We start from the raw sequence: 22,472 nt of genomic DNA, 5'->3' as shown, positions 1-22,472 counted from the left end.
CACTGAAGAAAAATAAATTTGTCAACCTGGAAAAAGCGTTCGACAATGTGAATTGGTGAGACAAGTAAGGGTAAGCTATAGCGAAACACGGATAATATATAATATGTGCAAGAACCTATAGGGGATAATAAGAGTGGGAGACCAGGAACGAACAGCTCGGATTAAAAAAGTGTAAGACAGGGATGCAGTGTTCCGCCCCTACTGCTCAATCTATACACCAAATAAGTAATGACGGAAACAACAGAATGGTTCAAGAGTGGGATTAAAATTCAAGGAGAGGATCTGATGTATCAGATTCGGTGATGACATTGCTATTCTCAGTGAAAATGAAGAAGAATTACAGGATCTCCTGATTGAAATGAACAGTCTAATGGGTCCAAAAATGGACTGAGGGTAAATCGAAGAAATACGAAAGTAATGAAAAGTAGCAGAAATGAAATTGAGAGTAAAATTAACTTCAAAATTGCTGATATGAAACTTCCTGGCTAACTAAAACTGTGTGCCGGACCGAGACTCGAACTCTAGACCTTTGCCTTTCGGGGGCTAATGCTCTGTGAGGAGGGGGCGTGAGTCGTGCTTGGGTAGCTCAGTTGGTAGAGCACTTGCCGGCGAAAGGCAAAGGTCCCGAGTTCGAGTCTCGGTCGGGCACACAGTTTTAATCTGCCAGGAAGTTTCATATCAGCGCACACTCCGTTGTAGAGAGAAAATCTCATTATGGATCAAAATTTCTGACCACGAAGTAGTTAAGTGATAGAATTCCATTACCTTGAAAGGAAAGAAACACATGACAGTCGAGGCAAAGAGAGCATAAAAGGAGACTAGCATATGCGAACAAGATATTCCTGGCCAAAACACATAGGCCCTAACTTCACGGAAAAGTTTCTGAGATTGTACCAGTCGAGCACAGCATTGTATGGTAGTGAAGCATGGATTGTAGGAAATCCGGAACAGAGGGGAATCCAAGCATTTGAGATGGGTTGCTACAGAAGAAAGTTGAAAATTAGGTGGACTGATAAGGTAAGGAATAAGGAGGTTCTCCGCAGAATCGGAGAAGTAAGGAAAATATGGAAAATACTGACAAGAAGAAGGGACAGGATGATAGGACATGTGTTAAGTAAGACGTCGAGAATAATTTCCATGGTACGCGCTGGAGCTGTAAAGCATAAAAACTATAGTGGAAGGAAGAGATTTAAAAATACCCAACAATAATTGAGGACGCAGGGTGGAAGTCGCTACTCTGAGGTTAGGGCAGGGAAGACATCCGCGGCGGTTCACACCAAACCAATCAGAATATTCAATACTCAAAAAAATAAAATTAAAAAAATGTATATAGAAATTTATCTGTTTAGCTATGAAGCGTGATGCAGTATTCAATAAAAGTTACTTGGCCTGCCGTAGTAATGTATAACTTACTTTCTGGAGGCCCCTCGCTGAGGAGGCGGTGGAAGGCTGAGTCATCGAGCGAAAACGAGCACCTCATGCATCGTACCTTGAAAATGAAGCAGTGTTCCGAAAGAGTGACGCTGCGACCATGTGTACGTATGTGCCGCGAATGACCCAAAACTTCCGTATACGGTTGGCCGTTGAGATAACCTATGCGGATGAAACGCGTATTAATAGCGAGACAAACAGATTAATTAGGAATCTGGGAGAATATTCGAGGTCGCTATTTGCTTGGTGTGACGCACGTCCGTGTCCGAACTTTCGTAACGCGTGCTATTTTTCCGGCGTCTCGTGACGTCAGTGATAAGGAGACAGACGGTCTCCTCGACCTGGTGGCAGTTCTGCTGGACTGACCTCAGGATCTGGCAACGACGAGCGAAACGCCGGCCGACGGATCCCACTGAAAAGAGAAGGGTCCCAGGTGTAGGTAAACGATCGTGACTCAGTTTGGCAATCAGGGAGAGGGGTCAAAATAATGCAACACGCATATTTGTCGTTTTTGGCCAATTTCACGTTTCAGAGGTAAAACACAACTCAAAAGATAAATTGGAATATTAGGTTTAGAAGGAATATCTTCGAAACCATCATACATAAAAAATGTGTTTCACATAGAAGTTTAAAATAAAATAAATAACGCTCTTGAAAACTGTAAAATAAACTTTTGCAATAATTTGAAATTTTACTATATAGCCCCACGTTTAATTAAGCTAGTAAAATAAAAACCTTTGTTACAACACAAATTAAAGAAGCTTTCAAGCCGGGCTCTGTGGCCGAGTGGTTCTAGGCGGTTCATTCCGGAACCGTGTAGCTGCTACGGTCGCAGATTCGAATCCCTCCTCGGGCATGGATGTGTGTGATGTCCTCAGGGTGGTTAGGTTTAAGTAGTTCTAAGTTCTAGGGGACTCATGACCTCAGATGTTAAGTCCCATAGTGCTTAGGCCACTTGAACCATTTTTTGAAGCTTTCACGCCACATCCATCATGTGAAATACCATTCTTGGAAAATAAGCTGTAAACAACGTGGTTTCGAGTATTTTCAACATACCTAATTAAAATATCTAAACGTTCATTATTATTTTAATTATTTATTTTACTTTTTGTTGTTTCATGTTTTAAAAGTGTTATTTTACGTTTTACATTAGTTTGTTTCTATTTTTTAGGTCACAGGTTCACATACCTGTATTTTATTACACTACTGCCCATTAAAATTGCTAAACCAAGAAGAAATGCAGATGATAAACGGGTATTCATTGGACAAATATATTATACTAGAACTGACATGTGATTACATTTTCACGCAATTTGGGTGCATACATCCTGAGACATCAGTACCCAGAACAACCACCTCTGGCCGTAATAACGGCCTTGATACGCCTGGGCATTGAGTCAAACAGAGCTTGGTCGGCATGTACAGGTACAGCTGCCCATGCAGCTTCAACACGATACCACAATTCATCAAGAATAGTGACTGGCGTATTGTGACGAGCCAGTTGCTCGGCCACCATTGACCAGACGTTTCAGTCGGTGAGAGATCTGGAGAATGCGCTGGCCAGGTCAGCAGTCGAACATTTTCTGTATCCAGAAAGGCCTGTACAAGACCTGCAACATGTGGCCGTGCATTATCTTGCTGAAATGTAGGGTTTCGCACGGATCGACTGAAGGGTAGAGCCACGGGTCGTAACACATCTGAAATGCAACGTCCACTGTTCAGAGTGCCGTCAATGCGAACAAGAGGTGACCGTAACGAGTAACCAATGGCACCCCACACCATCACGCCGGGTGATACGCCAGTATGGCGATGACGAATACACGCTTCCAATGTGCGTGCACCGCGATGTCGCCAAACATGGATGCAAGCATCATGATGCTGTAAACAGAATCTGGATTCATACGAAAAAATGCCTTTTGGGCATTCGTGCACCCAGGTTCGTCGTTGAGTACACCATCATCGTAGGCGCTCCTGTCTGTGATGCAGCGTCAAGGGTAACCGCAGCCATGGTCTCCGAGCTGGTAGTCCATGCTGCTGCAAACGTCGTCGAACTGTTCGTGCAGATGGTTGTTGTCTTGCAAACGTCCCCATCTGTTGACTCAGGGATCGACACGTGGCTGCACGATCCGTTACAGCCATGCGGATAAGATGCCTGTCATCTCGACTGCTAGTGATACGAGGCCGTTGGCATCCAGCACGGCGTTCCGTATTACCCTCGTGGACCCACCGATTCCATATTCTGCTAACAGTCATTGGATCTCGACCAACGTCGGCAGCAATGTCGCGATACTATAAACCGCAAACGCGATAGGCTACAATCCGACCTTTATCAAAGTCGGAAACGTTATGGTACGCATTTCTCCTCCTTACAATACAACCACGTTTCACTAGGCAACGTCGGTCACCTGCTGCTTGTGTATGAGAAATCGGTTGTCAACTTTCCTCATGTCAGCACGTTGTATGTGTCGCCACCGGCGCCAACCTTGTGTGAATGGTCTGAAATGCTAATCATTTGCATTTCACAGCATCTTCTTCCTGTCGGTTAAATTTCGCGTCTGCAGCACGTCATCTTCGTGGTGTAGCAATTTTGATGCCAGTAGTGTAGTTGATAATAATAAGTAACCCATTATTACGGTATAAAATCATTACAGTAATGATGATCTGTATAAAGATATGCTTATACATAACGTTTTTTACACCATGCACACAATATGAAGGAAATTACTTCGCATACTGCACACGAGGGACAACAGACCATAAAACAATATTCAGCAGTATTTTATAAATGGTGGGTGATCCTCTAAATATACTGATTTTTACCAGGCAAATTTCAGTACACTGAAAATCTTGGCGAAGATAATTTATTGTGTACTAGTGACTGCAACTTGGTTATATTGTTTCTCAAGTGCAGATCTATATTATAATGATTCAGAACTAAATCTGAAATCTTCTCACAAAGTGCTTACCACTTGTAAAATCGTATACGTCCAATTGCTGAACCTGTGTCGTCGAGTTTTGTGAATTCACGAGGTGAGCAAGTCACTTGACCTCAGGTACGATACTCGAAACGGTTTTCTCGGATTGACCACCCACCTTCAGAAACTAATGGAGAGTTTGGATCGAGAATTGGAGAATCTCTTTTTGAATCCCCATCTGTCCTGATACGGCCTCAGTCTGGTACAGTAACGTTGACAACGTCAAAAGATGGTTAACAGAAGATTTCCTTGCCCAGTGCGGTAGAAAAATCTATTACTTTTAGATTCTTGGTGTGGTAAATGTGAAACAACCGTTTCGAGCATTGTACCTGAGAACATGAAACTTGTTCGTCTGTTGATCCCAAAACGCTCAACAGGATAGGTACAGTCGTTGGACGTATATGTTATTTGATGTTGGAAGAGCTCTGTGAGAAGATTTTCAGATCTAGTTCTACTGAATGATTATGATGTTGATCTCCACATGTGAAACAACATAATCAAACAGCAGGCACCAGTACGTAATTCTCTTCGCCAAGGTTTCCCGTCGTACTGACATATGCCTGATAGTGTTCAGGATATTCAGACGGTCACCCGCCATAATTTCAAATTCTGCTGAATTTTGTTTTATATTGTGTTGTCCGTTGTGCGTACTATATGATGAAATTTTGTTCATTTTATGTGCACAGTGTAGAAAAGTTATGTGTTAAGCATTTCTTTATAGATTATCATTATTGTAGTGATTTTGTATCATAACAATGATTTAGTTAAACAATATAACATATAACAAAATACATATATTTGAAAATGTAACCTAAAAACCAAAAAAGAAACCCGAATGTAGAACGTAAAATAACATTGTAAAACATAAAACAAAAAAATTCGGGGAACAAATAATCAGAATAACAATTAACCTTTATATATTTTAATTAGATATGTTGAAAATACTTCGACAGCACGTGGTGTACAGCTTATTTTGAAAAATAGTATTTCATAAATCAGATTTATTACGTATAGATGGGTGTGGCGTGAAAGCTTCTTAAATTTATAACAAATATTTTCCTTTTTGAGAATTAATTAATGGTAGTGCAGGGCTTTGTAAAAGGGTTGTAGTCTATCCCTGAAGTTTGTAGACCAACATGTGAAGGAAACTAAGGAGAAAGCTAGAAACGGAATTAAAGTTTAGGGATAAGTAATAAAAACTTTATTGTTTGTCGAGATGACATTTTCCATCTGTCAGAAACAGCGAAAGATTTGCAAGAGCAGGCGAACGGAATGGACAGTGTCTTGGAAAGAGGTTGTAAGATGAATATCAATGAAACTAAAACGAGGGGAAGTGAATTCAGTCGAATTAAATCAGACGATGCTGAGAGCATTTGATTAGGAAATGAAAAAATAAAAATAGTAGATAAGTATTGCTGTTTACGCAGCAAAATAATTGATGATGGCCGAAGCAGACAGTGGCAATACTCATGGGATTGGCGGGCCTATCATTTCTGCTCACATGATTCATGTGGAAATGTTTCCAATGTGATAATGGCCTCACGACGGGAATAAGATTTTGAGAGCGGCATGGTAGCTGGAGCTAGACGCATAGGATATTCGATTTCGGAACTCGTTACAGAATTCAATACTAGGAGACCCACAGTGTCAAGAGTGTGCCGAGAGAACCAGACATCAGGCATTATCTCTCGCCACGGACAATCCAGTGACCGACGGGCTTCACTTAATGACAGAGAGGAGTGGTGTTTGGGTGGAGCTGTCAGTGCCACTAGACAAACAGCAGTGCATGAAATAACTGCAGAAATCAATGTGGGACGTACGACGAACGTATTCATCAGGACAGTGCGGCGAAATTTTGCGTTCATCGGCTATGGCAGCAGACGACCTACGCGCGTTCCTTTGCTAACAGCACGACATCGCCTGTAGTGCCTCTCCTGGGCTCGTGACCGTATCGGTTGGACCCTAGATGGCTGTAAGACCGTGACCTGGTCAGTTGGTAAGAGCTGATGGTAGGATTCGAGTGTGGGGCAAATCCCACGGAATCATGGCTCCAAGTTGTCTACAAGGCACCGTGCGAGCTACAGGTTGCTCCACAAAGATGTGGGCTGTGTTTACATGGAATGGACTGGATCCTCTGGTCAAACCGAACCTGTCATTGATTGGAAATGGTCACATTCAACAACCTGAAGACCATTCGTAACCCTTCATGGACTTCACGCTCCCAAACAACGATGGAATTTTTATGAATGACAACTCACCATGTCACCGTACCACACTTTTTCGCGACTGAATTGAAGAATATTCTGAACGATTCGAGCGAATGATTTGGCTACCCAGGTCGCCAGACATGAATCCCAACGATCATTTATGGGATGTAATCGAAAAGTCATTTCGAGCAAAAGATCCTGCACCGGCAACACTTTCGCAATTCGGGACGGCAATGAAATTAGCATGGCTGAATATTTCTGCAAGAGACTTCCAACGACTTGTTGAGTCCATCCTGCTGCACAACCTCGTACAAAAGGAGGTCCGACAGCATATTAGCAGGTATGCCATGACCTACATCACTTCAGTATAAAATGGGGCCTGGCAATAGCAAGATAAACGTTTCCGAAAAATAAATATTCGTTAACATCAAATATAAATTTAAGTGCTAGGTAGTCTTCTCTGACGGTATTGGTATATATTGTAGGCATGTACGAAAGTTAAACGTGGACGATAAGTAGTTAAGAAAGAATCTTTCGAAATGTGGTTTTACAGAAGAATGTTGAAGATTTTATGGGTAGATCAGATAACTAACGAAGAGATACTGAATCGACCCGAGGAAAAAGATATTTGCGGATTAACTTAATTAAAAGAAAGGATCGGTTGGTAGGGTCATTGTGAATCATAAAGGAATCGCCAGTTTGGAAATGGAAGAAAGTTTGGAGGTAAAAATTATAGAGAGAGGCCAGGGCTTGAATACAGAGAGCATGTTCAAATAGATGTAGATAGTAGTAGCTATGCAGAGATGAAGACGCTTCCATCAGGATAGACTAACATGGAGAGCTGCGTCAAACCAGTCTTCGGACTGAAGACTACAAGAATAACATCAACAACGTGCCACCATAAAATTTTTAATCTTAAATTTGGTAACGTAAAAAAGTGATGGTATGGAATATGCCAATATCTAACTCACAACCTGTTATAAAGGTTGCGTTCCCATACTCAAGGGAGGATTTCTTGAGAAGCGTCAATACTGAGGTATAGAAACAAGACTTTTCTGTTGCAGTCACCCGTACTTAGAGTGAAGAAGAAACGCTTCTGGAGTATTGTAAACAGAAACAAATTTTCATTCTTGAAAAGAGCAGCGTGTAACATAACGTCTTTTTCTGATTCACGTGTCAGACGTATCAAACATGCTGCTGAACGTATTGATGCTGGCTGGTGATACTTCACAATCCCCTAATTACGAAGCAATGACCAGTGAAATGCAGTGTCAAAAATCTCACTGACTTTTGAGATTTGAGTTTCTTATAATGGATTTTTGTACCATCTTAGCTACAGTACGTAGTATGAAACAATTACTTACTCTACATAAGAATGTTTTGATACTAAAATTATGGTTAAGTATTAAATATTTTACTTAATTTGTTTGATCTGCTGTAAACAGACTGTTATTAAATACATTTAGAAATGCTGGTCTGACCGGATACAATTAAAGATCGTATACAAAAATATAGTAATTATAGTGAGAACTTGATGAAAATATTTTTCTTATATACAGAAAAAATAAATGTGCTCTTCGTAGTTGACCCTGAGGAACACTAAATGTCACATGAGTCCTATGACGCATTTACATTGCATTCAGTTTATTCTGTTGCACACCTTTACATAGTTTTTCTTAATTTTCGCAAGTAAAACCAAGAACGATCAATACAGTAGCTAAACGATGACTCATAATAAGTCTTACAGTAACGTGAATGGCTGAATCACCCGTGCAGGTGTGACTGTAGGGTTGCTGTTGTGTGTGTTGCAGTGATCGAACTGGCGTGCGGTGACTACGGCGAGGACAAAATCGACAGGCTGGTGGAAGGCACCGAGAACGGTCGCACTTTGCAGTGGTTTGCGGAACCTGAGGCCTTGGCCTATCAGAAACCACCGCGCAGGTGTAAGTATGCGTACGGAGATACAGCCTCGTTCGTCCATGGCTCTGTTACGCTTCACCGACTAAATTACTGAAATCTTAATAATTTTACCTATTCTTTAATGATGACAACACTTTTCTGAAGAACTGCAGTATAAAGCCAGAATGTCTCTTACTGTAGATTGTTGGTACTGAAACAAATTTATTAAATGAACCTTTATGAATAACAGGTAAAACAGTTCGCTCTGTCTCTTGGAGCAGCGAATGTTGTTGTTGTTGTGGTCTTCAGTCCGGTGACTGGTTTGATGCAGCTCTCCATACTACTCTATCCTGTGCAAGCTTCTTCGACTCCAGGTACCTACTGCAAACTACATCTTTCTGAATCTGCTTAGTGTATTCATCTCTTGGTCTCCCTCTACGATTTTTCCCCTCCACGCTGCCCTCCAACACTAAATTGGTGATCCCTTGATGCCTCAAAACATGTTCTACAAACCGATCCCTTCTTCTAGTCAAGTTGTGCCACAAACTCCTGTTCTCCCCAATTCTATTGAATACTTCATCATTAGTTATGCGATCTACCCATGTAATCTTCAGCATTCTTCTGCAGCACCACATTTCGAAAGCTTCTATTCTCTTCTTGTCCAAACTATTTATCGTCCATGTTTTACTTCCATACATGGCTACACTCCATACAAATACTTTCAGAAACGACTTCCTTACACTTAAATCTGTACTCGATGCTAACAAATTTCTCTTCTTCATAAACGCTTTCCTCGCCATTGCCAGTCTACATTTTATATCCTCTCTACTTCGACCATCATCAGTTATTTTGCTCCCCAAATAGAAAAACTCCTTTAGTACGTTATGTGTCTCATTTCCTAATCTAATTCCCTCATCATCACCAGACTTAATTCGATTACATTCCATTATCCTCGTTTTGCCTTTGTTGATTTTCATCTTATATCCTCCTTTCAAGACACTGTCCATTCCGTTCAACCGCTCTTCCAAGTCCTTTGCTGTCTCTGACAGAATTACAATGTCATCGGCAAACCTCAAAGATTTTATTTCGTCTCCATGGATTTTAATATCTACTCCGAATTTTTCTTTTGTTTCCTTTACTGCTTGCTCAATATACAGATTGAATAACATCGTGGAGAGGCTACAACCCTGTCTCACTCCCTCCCCAACCACTGCTTCCCTTTCATGCCTCTCGACTATTATAACTGCCATCTGGTTTCTGTACAAATTGTAAATAGCCTTTCGCTCCATGTATTTTACCCCTGCCACCTTCAGAATTTGAAGGAGAGTATTCCAGTCAACATTGTCAAAAGCTGTATTCCAGTCAACATGGAAAGATCAAAAATAAAAAAGTGACAAATATAAGATTGCACACACACACACACACACACACACACACACACACACACAGACACACACACACTCACCACACACAAACACACGTATATACACATACATGCACGTAACTTAAATTTTGTCTAGCAAATGAAACCCGTTGACTGTCCCAGAAATCAATTAAAATAGTCCCAATCCCCCAGTCAGACTACGGCTTTCTTGGAGGGTTTCTTAGTCTTCAAGCGAATACCGGACTGGAAGTCCCCTCCCAAAGATTCTCAAATGAGATTTTCGCTTCTGGTACACCCCGCCCCCTTTCGCTGCATCATTCGCGAACTCGGAAGAAAAACTGTCTATAAACGTTATTGGATGTGTTTGGAAGTAATATGTTGCTTGACTCTCATTGTAAAGGGGTTTTTTTTCTGAGTCGTCTGTCTTCTGAGTTGTCTGATGCGGCCCGCCACGAATTCCTCTCCTGTGCCAATCTCTTCATCTCGGAGAAGCACTTGCAACCTATGTCCTGGATTATTTACTGGGTGTATTCCAGTCTCTGTCTTCCTCTCCAGCTTTTATCCTCTAAATCTCTCTCTAGTACATGGAAGTTATTCCCTGATGGCCGGCCGCGATGACCGAGCGGTTCCAGGCGCTTCAGCCCGGAACCGCGCGACTGCTACGGTCGCAGGTTCGAATCCTACCTCGTGCATGGATGTGTGTGATGCCCTTAGGTCAGTTAGGTTTAAGTAGTTCTAAGTTCTAGGGGACTGATGACCTCAGATGTTAAGCCCCATAGTGCTCAGAGCCATTTGAACCATTCCCTGATGTCGTAACAGATGTCGTACCATTCTGTCCTTTCTTGTCAACGTTTTCCAAATATTCCTTTCCTTGTCGATTCTTTAGAGAACCTCCTCATTCCATACCATACCAGTCCATCTAATTTAAAACATTCATCTACACCATCACATCTTAAATGCTTCGATTCTCATCAGTTCAGGTTTTCCCACTGTCCCCATTTCACTATCATATACAATGCTTTGCTCCAAACGTACATTCTCAGAATAGTCTTCCTCAAATTAAGGCCTAAGCTTGGTACTAGTAGACTCCTCTTGGCCAGGACCGCCATTTTCACCAGTGCTAGCCTGTTTTTTTATGTCCTTATTCCGCCCGTCATGGATTATTTTGCTGCCTAAGTAGCAGAATCCCTTAACTTCATTCTACTTTAGTCTTGCTTCCATTATCAAACACGTCAGAACTTCCCGTCTGGTGCCTTTACCTTTTCTAAAGCCAAGCTGATCGTCATCTAGCAAAGCCTCAATTTTCTTTTCCGTCCTCTCGTATATTATTCTTGTCAGAAAACTGGATGCGTCAGCTGTTAAACTGTTGGTGAGATAATTCTCGCACTTGTCCGCTGTTCCGTGAATGACGTTTCTCCGGAAGTCAGATGGTGTCTCATACATTCTATACACCAACGTGAATAATCGTTTTGTTGCCACCTTCCCCCAGTGATTTTAGAAATTCTGCTGGAATGTTACCCATCCCTTCTGCTTGATTTGATCTCAAGTCTTCCAAAGCTCTTGGAATGTACATTCTCTAAATTTTAGCAGTAAACACCACCCTGATGCACAGCGCCTCTCGTTTAATGTCTGCCGCTGGATAAGCGTCTCCTTTGCACTACTGCACTTATTAAACATGTGACGAAACGTGATACTCTTCTTTGGATCGTTTCATTTTTCTCCATCAGTCCTACGTGGTGTGAGTCAAAGACTGACGAGCAGTACTCAAAGACCGGTTGAACGAGGTTTTGGTAAGCTGTCTCTACGATTGGTGAATTACCTCTCTTTATTGCAATGAGTCAGTCCCTCACATGCTTCAACTACATCTAGTCTTACGTGTCCGTTGCACTTTCAGTCCGTTTCAGACGCATACTATTGGTTGTTTAACTATTGTAACAGTTTCTGGCCTTTGATTATTAATCCTTTAATCGAAAAATAACTGGTCTTTCCGCTTATTCAGGTATAGTAAATTTCATTTATTTATCTTGAGTATCAGCTATTTATACCTGCAGCAATTGTCGATCCTCTGAATGTCATCCTCCATTTCACTGCAGTTTCTTCTGTCTCAACCTCTCTATAAGCAACAACACTGTTCGCAAAAAGCCTCACAGAGCGTCCGACGTTATCCACCAGACCATTGATTGCTATCTTGAACTATAAGGACACCGTAACTCTCCCTCGCTAGTCGCCAGAAGTTATTTTTACATCCGATGACTTTGCCCCGTTAAGAACGACATGCTCTCTCCTATCACGTCCGGAATGCAGCCAAAGAGCTGGTCAGATATATCGCAAGCTCATATATAGTTCTCAGTGCGAGAGTGCTGATCTGTACAAAAAAAATGGTTCAAATGGCTCTGAGCACTATGGGACTTAACATCTGAGGTCATCAGTCCCCTAGACTTAGAGTTGTTTTTTTTGTCATCAGTCTACTGACTGGTTTGATGCGGCCCGCCACGAATTCCTTTCCTGTGCTAACCTCTTCATCTCAGAGTAGCACTTGCAACCTACGTCCTCAATTATTTGCTTCACGTATTCCAATCTCTGTCTTCCTCTGCAGCTTTTGCCCTCTACAGCTCCCTCTAGTACCCTGGAAGTCATTCCCTCATGTCTTAGGGCAGGTGTCCTATCATCCTGTCGCTTCTCCTTATCAGTGTTTTCCACATATTCCTTTCCTCTCCGATTCTGCATAGAACCTCCTCATTCCTTACCTTATCAGTCCTCCTAATTTTCAACATTCGTCTATAGCACCGCATCTCAAATGCTTCGATTCTCTTCTGTTCCGGTTTTCCCACAGTCCATGTTTCACTACCATACAATGCTGTACTCCAGACGTACATCCTCAGAAATTTCTTCCTCAAATTAAGGCGGGTGTTTGATATTAGTAGACTTATCTTGACCAGAAATGCCTTTTTTGCCATATCGAGTCTGCTTTTGATGTCCTCCTTGCTCCGTCCGTCATTGGTTATTTTACTGCCTAGGTAGCAGAATTCCTTAACTTCATTGACTTCGTGACCATCAATCCTGATGTTAAGTTTCTCGCTGTTCTCATTTCTACTACTTCTCATTACCTTCGTCTTTCTCCGATTTACTCTCAAACCATACTGTGTACTCATTAGACTGTTCAATCCGTTCAGCAGATCATTTAATTCTTCTTCACTTTCACTCAGGATAGCAATGTCATCAGCGAATCGTATCATTGATATCCTTTCACCGTGTATTTTAATTCCACTCCTGCACCTTTATTTTATTTCCATCATTGCTTCCTCGACGTACAGATTGAAGAGTAGGGGCGAAAGGCTACAGCCTTGTCTTACACCCTTCTTAATACGAGCACTTCGTTCTTGATCGTCCGCTCTTATTATTCCCTCTTGGTTGTTGTACATATTGTATATGACCCGTCTCTCCCTATATCTTACCCCTACTTTTTTCAGAATCTCGAACAGCTTGCACCATTTTATATTGTCGAACGCTTTTTCCAGGTCGACAAATCCTATGAAAGTGTCTTGATTTTTCTTTAGCCTTGCTTCAATTATTAGCCGTAACGTCAGAATTGCCTCTCTCGTCCCTTTACTTTTCCTAAAGCCAAACTGATCGTCACCTAGCGCATTCTCAATTTTATTTTCCATTCTTCTGTATATTATTTTTGTAAGCAGCTTCGATGCATGACCTGTTAAGCTGATTGTGCGATAATTCTCGCACTTGTCGGCTCTTGCCGTCTTCGGAATTGTGTGGATGATGCTTTTCCGAAAGTCAGATGGTATATCGCCAGACTCATATATTCTAACACCAACGTGAATAGTCGTTTTGTTGCCACTTCCCCCAATGATTTTAGAAATTCTGATGGAATGTTATCTATCCCTTCTGCCTTATTTGACCGTAAGTCCTCCAAAGCTCTTTTAAATTCCGATTTTAATACTGGATCCCCTATCTCTTCTAAATCGACTCCTGTTTCTTCTTCTATCACATCAGACAAATCTTCACCCTCATAGAGGCTTTCAATGTATTCTTTCCACCTATCTACTCTCTCCTCTGCATTTAACAGTGGAATTCCCGTTGCACTCTTAATGTTACCACCGTTGCTTTTAATGTCACCGAAGGTTGTTTTGACTTTCCTGTATGCTGAGTCTTTCTTTCCGACAATCATACCTTTTCCGATGTCTTCACATTTTTCCTGCAGCCATTTCGTCTTAGCTTCCCTGCACTTCCTATTTATTTCATTCCTCAGCGACTTGTATTTCTGTATTCCTGATTTTCCCGGAACATGTTTGTACTTCCTCCTTTCATCAATCAACTGAAGTATTTCTTCTGTTACCCATGGTTTCTTCGCAGCTACCTTCTTTGTACCTACGTTTTCCTTCCCAACTTCTGTGATGGCCCTTTTTAGATATGTCCATTCCTCTTCAACTGTACTGCCTACTGCGCTATTCCTTATTGCTGTATCTATAGCGTTAGAGAACTTCAAACGTATCTCGTCATTCCTTAGTACTTCCGTATCCCACTTCTTTGCGTATTGATTCTTCCTGACTAATATCTTGAACTTCAGCCTACTCTTCATCACTACTATATTGTGATCTGAGTCTATATCTGCTCCTGGGTACGCCTTAGAATCCAGTATCCGATTTTGGAATCTCTGTCTGACCATGATGTAATCTAATTGAAATCTTCCCGTATCTCCCGGCCTTTTCCAAGTATACCTCCTCCTCTTGTGATTCTTGAACAGGGTATTCGCTATTACTAGCTGAAACTTGTTACAGAACTCAATTAGTCTTTCTCCTCTTTCATTCCTTGTCCCAAGCCCATATTCTCCTGTAACCTTTTCTTCTACTCCTTCCCCTACAACTGCATTCCAGTCGCCCATGACTATTAGATTTTCGTCCGCCTTTGCATACTGCATTACCCTTTCAATATCCTCATACACTTTCTCTATCTATTCATCTTCAGCTTGCGACGTCGGCATCTATACCTGAACTATCGTTGTCGGTGTTGGTCTGCTGTCGATTCTGATTAGAACAACCCGGTCACTGAACTGTTCACAGTAACACACCCTCTGCCCTACCTTCCTGTTCATAACGAATCCTACACCTGTTATACCATTTTCTGCTGCTGTTGATTAGAGCTACTAATCAAGCTACTAATCAAGATTAGAGCTAACTTAGAGCTACTTAAACCTAACTAACCTAAGGACATCACACACATCCATGCCCGAGGCAGGTCTCCAACCTGCGATCGTAGCAGTCGCGCGGTTCCAGACTGAAGCGCCTAGAACCGCCCGCCAACACCAGGTGGCTGATCTGTACCGAAAGCCTTCCGAAAGAGAAATATTACATTACCAACCTGACGGCTGCAGCCTACAACTCTCTGGATGTCATTGGTGTTACACGTCACAAGCAGACTGAAAGCTTTGATTTGCTACAAGTTCCTCGTCGTATAGTCCAAACTCGACTTAAGCTTCTCCATCGCATTAGCAAGAAGACTGTACAAGAGAATTTGACTTAACCATTGCTTCCTGTCGATTATTTCAAATTTATTGCTCACTAACGACCCACCCCGGTGTCGCCCGGCTATCACTAAGTACCTAAAGCTGGATGACTAATTTGGAATAGAGGCAATAAATTTATACACACAAACCCTCCTAGTGAACCAGTCCGTCTGTGAGGTAAAACCGTATCAAAATCCCTACAGTAGTTCCTGATATTAGAGTTCACATATACAGAGAAAAACTTGGCGGGGCACTTTAAATTATATATCTTCTGATTTGTAGAATATGTACTGTTATTTGATACAAATTCGATCTGTGTGGGTGTGTGACCAAAGCTTCAAATTGAACGCTTGCCTTTTAAAGAAAATTCTATGATGGATTGGTTATCTTGGCACATCTCACATAGCAACCCAGAAGTTCAAATTCCAGTTACGTTTTCCATATACGGAACACTTACTGTCCGTTAAACGAAGGTCTCTAGATTGGAACTCCAAACAGACTTCAGTGCTTGCACTTTTACTAAGTGAAAGCCAGAGAGTTCTATCCTAGAGTTTAAAAAGTTAACTTGATATTAATGGATCCATTCGTCATTGCTTTGTAGAACATGCTTATATTTAAGAATGGAAAAAAAATTGTGAAAGTTGCACTCTCCTGATATTTCTTATGAAGTCAGCATCTAATACCAAGGGCGTCAAAGACGATAGCATGCTTGTAAACAACTTGAGAGAACAGATTATGTAATAGGTACGAAAACACTTCTAAAATTGTTTACTTCGTTACATTGGTCATCCAGTTTTTAGCTGCATCCTGCCGTCTTTGACAATGTGACATCGCAAACCATTTTACTGGTATCCAAGATTTCGCAGGTTAAGTTTGCAGCATCTATTTCTTCCAAGTGATGCACCTGATTGATATCGTGTCTGTCCTCCAAAACGATAGTACGCAGGTAAGTATCTGAAGCTGATAGCAAACACGTAAACAAATTTTTAAGTTTTCAGGCGCAGTAGCGCGCGATTTTAATAAGACGTTATCGGTTTTGGCAGATATCGGCCGCTTGCAGATTTTAGGACGTATGCAGCACTTCACTCCATAGTGTTGTTTTTTGAGTGACCTGAAGCCGGTGACGGTGAAACGAGTAATTTCTTATTGAAAGCGTTTATGACTGACGTCTACAGCACAGCCTAAATTGCAGCCTTTCCTCTTTCTTTCTATTTTTAGGGTTCCATACCTCAATCGGATTTCTTATTGGATATCTTTCCTGGGTTAAAACAATAGTCTGGAAGGCAATAGTATCTTATCAATGATCGATTTCGATTTCATGTAGAAGTCATCTTCAGAAAATGAGCACCATCTGGCTGCTGCTGGTGGCTCGTCGGATGCTCACGAGGCAACACAATTATTTTAACCCAGTTGTATCATCAGATCGCTGTTATTCCTATGGCCCATATTGTCCAAATTTATGAACTTTGTTGTCCGTCTGTCTGTCTGTACAATTGTTAAGACCTCTTTTTCTCAGGAACGTGTAAACGTAGCGAGTTGAAATCTATGTCACGTAGTAAGATCTACCGTCCTTTGGCGGTGTAAGAAATGTTAGCTTCTAAGTCAATTTAATCAAAAGATACCATTTGTATCACTTATTTTGACACTCATAAAACTCACTCATCAAAACCTATATGGTACTTCCCGCTCACCTATAATCATTAAATTTGGCAAAAAGGAATATTTCACAGTAAAATTAAAATAAAAAATAGCACCCTATATACGGTTTCCTTCACAGATGAACCAGTCTTTTATATAATTCTCCCAATACAGCGAAGTCAACCATTCCTCTCCACTAAGACTATTCTCACATACTAGTTCCACTTCATATCGCTTTTCCGCACTACGCCCAGATATCTCAACGACGAGAACTGATCTCTAGCCAATAAAATTGCTAGATTTCTTCAGTATTTACTATTTTGTGTGCGCTAATCCGCAGCCATATAATATTTCAGAAACAGCAAATGTTTCATTTGGTCTTTTACTGTATTTATTTATTTCATGCTCACTATTTGGGCGTATATCCCATTTTCATGTGACAACTCTCTATGAAATGTCTCTGTGTATATTCTTTGCTGTTAAGAGGGCCAGCTTGGTGGTCTTGTGGTAAAGTGGAGTCGAACCCCGGTCGGACGATGATATATCTGAGTATGTCTTTAACCTAGCTTTCGCTTCTCAGTTATGCGAATTTTCACCAGAAACAACACATTATTCGGATCCCACGTTAAATTATGGGTCCCTTTCCTCGGTAGCACTACCGGGGTAGGTTACACTCACAAAAATAAGAAAATATCCTTCTGTGTGTAGTAAATGTTTTTAATTTGCTTAATTTCTTTACAAGCTGCGACAGGGTATATCTTTCTTGTTGAGATTGTAAAATGAATGAGGTGCCAACTGCCTTCGTTCAGTTCATTTGAAAACCTCATTGGATGATATTTTAAAACACTTTTTGAGAAAACCTTAAAATCTTCTAAAAACTTTTGGTAGCTGCGTTAGCTGTTAGCAATTCCTTTATTACAGTATCATACACAACCGGTTTCGCAATGATTTCATCGCACACCCTGGTGTACAACCAATTTAACAATGATTCGCTAAACATACACGGTCTCCCAACGTTCGGATGGCGTTCGAATTGCCAGAACCGCCTAAATTGTATGGTTGTAAAATGAAACATCAAAAATGTTTCATTAACACTACGTCACCTGGGCTATTTGATGGCCTGGCCTTCTTACTTCAGGCATAGTCACGTTCCACCATGTGCCTTTCACGAGCAGTTGTTGGTTCTTCATATCTGGTCCATACCCACGGCTCCCAGTGCACATGTGCATTGCCTGCACCTGCTACCCACTGCAATTTTTTATGTTTCATCCTGTAACCACCCAATTTAGGCGGCTCTGGTAATTTGAATGCCATCCAAAGGTTACTAGACCGTGTATTTTTAACGAACCGTTGTTAAATTAGTTATATGTATACACCTGATGTTGCGATAAAATCATCGTGAAATCGGCTGTGTATGATCCAGCAATAAGGCAACTACTAACAGCTAATGCAGCTACCAAAACATTTTTAGAAGATTTTTATAGTTCTCTTAATTAAATATTGCTATCGTGTACATGAGCTACGGATGCTCAAACCGTAAAATCATATGCCTTGCGCAACTAAACAGGCTTTTTATAACTCATTGTCTGACTTTCAAGAAAGAAGTAAACACAATTTTCCGTTTTCTTCTGCATTATTTTCGGATAACATTCTGGTAATTAAACTCTACTCACCAGGCGTTTATCTTTATTTTTAAATATCTTTAAGTAAAAAGATAGAAAGCAAAACAGTGATACGCTGATTCTTAAAATGTTGTTCTTTTATTCCCACAGCGAGATCGAAATCTCTCGGCTTCCAGAAGGTCTCCCGAAATCTCCAGGAGACTTCGCAGTTGAATCAACTGAAGGTGCTGCTTCGACGAGGCTTCATCAAAGTGAAACGAGATCAGGTAAGTGTTCTAAGCTTCGGTAAAACGCACAGTACTACAATTTTAATGTAGTGCTCTGGTTAGGTGTTCATTTCATAGCTCTTCAACACATTTTGCCCATTCACACTATTTACGTTTGTGATCGTAACATTTTCCCTAAGACTCATTGATGTAGGGAGACTTGTAGCTCATTTGCAGCAAAAATTAATGCGAGGTGGTTGGATCCTCTAGCACATATCTGGATTGTTGTTTAACTGTATTATAACAAACAGCACTAAGTGACTGAAATAAACTTAACAGCTGAGAGTTACTTTAAACATTATTTTTTTATTACTGTCTTTACAGTGAAAGCAATCGCAAGTGCCATTTAGTCATGGTTTACCTTTACTCACGTAAGACCATTGTGAGAATACAAAACGTCACACCAGTAATGTTAGCCGGGGACGTATGATATTATCGCTCTAAAGCGAGTGAAACTTCTGTAACAACAGTTTAAATATTATTGATTTAAGCATTTTAACTTGCAACTCAGATATTTCCCTTCACTTACTGCAGTTTGGCAGAAACTACTACTCTTGGCACAACCAACTATTCGACGAACAGTTGAAATGTAGGATTTTCAGTAAAAATTTCCGAATTCTGAAATTACAAGTACGCATTTTGCCTCCTTCTGTGTCCACCAACCAAGTGTCCCACTCTATGTGCACGTACTCGCCTTCGTCCAAAGTCAACAGTATTTCCCGTTTCACCACACTCTTGCTCAAAGATCTTATATTTCCTCCTAGCACATAAAATGCACTCAAAATTTTTAAAGGAGTATCAACGTGGAAGTCACGTTACCATTTCAGTACGTGGTGCTCTTCAACAATTGTCTTGTGTCACTCAATGAGAGGGTAGTCTCTCTAACTACAGCCACAGAAACATATATTCCCTGAGATAATTTATTGTTAATAACTTATAAAATTTCAGAAGGATTTATGTATGTCCGTGGCAGACCTGCGAGGGCTAGGTCAAAAGCTTTTGGCCAGGAAACGAAGTATTGCGTTTTCTGGGTCAATAGTGCACTCATTTTTTGAACTGGTCATATTTTGGGCCAATAATCTGTGTCCTTTTTTCGATGGGTAGATTCCATCCCTGGGGTGCCATTCAGAAAGTTTTGCAAAATATAAATAATGTGGCTAGCAGTAGTTCTCTATTGGACTCAAAACGTTTTGCAGCCACAAATTTCCTTATATTTGAAAATAGATGGTAATGAAATCATGCAAAATCTAGGAAAGAGATTGCGTGGTCCAAAATTCCTTTAGATCCCTGAATTGTTCCATTACTAAAGCTTATTTGTGGTCAGATGCGCTGGCCCAAACTTTTTTTATTATTGTTATTATTTGCCTTCCAGTTAAAAGCGTTAGAAGCCCGTAACTTTCCCACGTGCACGAAGAGGTGGATGTTACTTGGCACCAAGAATGGAATTGAGGGTGGATGTTGACAAGCGTCTCATTTCATTGATCCAATGATTACTGTATTTTTTTAGCAGATTTTGGATTTCCTGTCACCACAGTTTTGGAACCCCATGAGCGGACAACTTGTATCATCCAGACTGTTTCTTTACAATGTCACGCAAAATTGTACGACATTTGTTATATCGTGAAAAGTCAGTTTTCACGAAGTTTTTCGTCAGTTTTCTGTACCTGTTCCTTTGCTGACTACAGAGGAATAGCCACTTCACTCATCATCATGTGTATTCATATTCCCACTCTTATACCCACGACTCCATTACGAAGAACATCTTCACTCGACATATTCTGTCCTTACACAGCGTAAATTTCAGTATGAATGTCCTATGCCTTTGACATTTTTTGCCCAACAAAGCCGTATTATTGAACAGAGTCCAGATTTGGACGGATTTTCTATCTGAGGTGCTACTATAGGCGAACGAGTTGCTATTTTAGCTCTAAGGTTTCCCACTGCGAAAGTCAGTGTGGTAATTTTTCTCTTCCCTCTGCTGCATGAAAACGAAAGTTACTTGCGGGTAGTCTTCGTATTGTGCCCGACTCTTGTATATCCAGTATAATCGGCGTGATTGTATCGTTTAACGATAAAGTTCACTTCAGTCTAATTCTGACGTTAACTGTTTAATGACTAAATGTGTTCCGAGTGATTACTCGTTTTGAGTAGTTCATAAACAACAGAAGCCTGCATTTTTAAAATTTTGTCAGGTGATTCCTCTAAAATAATAAATTTGTGATGCTGATCCTGAAAATTACTTTCATTTTGTTCTATCAAGTCGAGATTTTTCACAAAATAAGATCTCATATTAAAGCACAATTATTAAAATAAAATTTTATTGAAGATCATATTTTATAATTACTGTTTAATTTTTTTGCATATGTTAAATATACTATAAACTTCTATGCGAGGTTATGAGTACTCTTTTGCATTTAATTTTCAGACTTCCTCCTCTCTTGATTTCCTCGCAGGACCTTCACCTGTAATGTCCCTCTTTTACATTCAACAATAACCGGCCACCACGGTTTAATTCAGTCTGCGGTGATAACTGTTTTACAGATCCTTAATGTCCCAATGGAAAAAAATCTGCTCGCCCTATAACGTCCCAGATTTCCAGATAATTAATATTTGAGTGTAGGAAGCACACTTTTACACTCACGTTACAACAAAATATCTTGAAATCTTCTTACTCGATTTGAATCACGTTGTTGTAACTTGGATCGTTTTTATTCCGTAGAGGGTTTCCAGTAGGTGTCCCAAAGATCGTCAATGCATTTTGTTCTCAAGATTAATTGTATTCTCGAATTAGTGAACACTCAACAATTTCTTAGTCTGGGGACCAAACAAACTCCAGCTTTCACGATTTCCTGGATGATGTCGTAGAAAGGTACTTGTAGCGCATCCATCTTGTAAAACATCATCAACCTCAGTTATATATGTGATAATGGAAGCAAAATCTTTTTTCGAGGCTTTAAATGAGTCCAGTGGGGCTAAACCTTTACATTCCAGTGCCGTACCTGTCCCCGGTTGCCCCACTCACATAAAAAGCAGGGCATTTCTTGAGTCATCGCTCTCCTTGTCTCCTCACTGGTTTGATGAGGCCCGCCACAAATCCTTTTCTATGCAAAACTATTCATCTCACTGTCAGAGTAGCACTTGCAACCTCGATCCTGAGTTGTTTACTGTATGTATTCCAATCTTTATTTTCCTCTGCAGCTTTTATCCTCTACAGCTCCCTATAGTATAGTGGAAGTCATTCCCTAATTTTTAACAGATGTCGTACCATCCTGTCCCTTCTTCTTGCCAGTGTTTTCCATTTGTTCCTTTCTTCGACGATTCTGCTAAGAACGTCTTCATTCCTTATCTTATTAGTCCACCTAATTTTCAACATCGTAATACTGTATCTCAAATGCTTAGATTTTCTTCTGTTGGGTTTTCCCGCAGTTCACATGTCAGTACCACAGAATGCTGAGCTCCAAACGTGAGGCTATGTTTGTTGCTAGTAGTCTTTTGGCCAGGAATGCCTTTTTTGCCAGTGCTAGTCTCCTTT

General features: G+C 40.7%; 1 protein-coding gene across 1 annotated transcript in view; it reads left to right on the top strand.

The window, feature by feature from the left end:
• LOC124802447 (ATP-binding cassette subfamily G member 4) overlaps positions 1-22,472 on the top strand; it is a 205,079-nt gene that overhangs the window by 163,731 nt on the left and 18,876 nt on the right. Inside the window, exons 6-7 of the mRNA XM_047263231.1 lie at positions 8,425-8,556; positions 18,825-18,940. Of these exons, the coding sequence (XP_047119187.1) occupies positions 8,425-8,556; positions 18,825-18,940 (248 nt within the window). The remainder of the gene's footprint in view (positions 1-8,424; positions 8,557-18,824; positions 18,941-22,472) is intronic.

This window comes from Schistocerca piceifrons, chromosome 6 (assembly GCF_021461385.2).
Source record: "Schistocerca piceifrons isolate TAMUIC-IGC-003096 chromosome 6, iqSchPice1.1, whole genome shotgun sequence".
Lineage (NCBI taxonomy): Eukaryota > Metazoa > Arthropoda > Insecta > Orthoptera > Acrididae > Schistocerca > Schistocerca piceifrons.
Note: the sequence above shows the minus strand (reverse complement) of the source record. Positions and strands in the feature narration are given on the sequence as shown.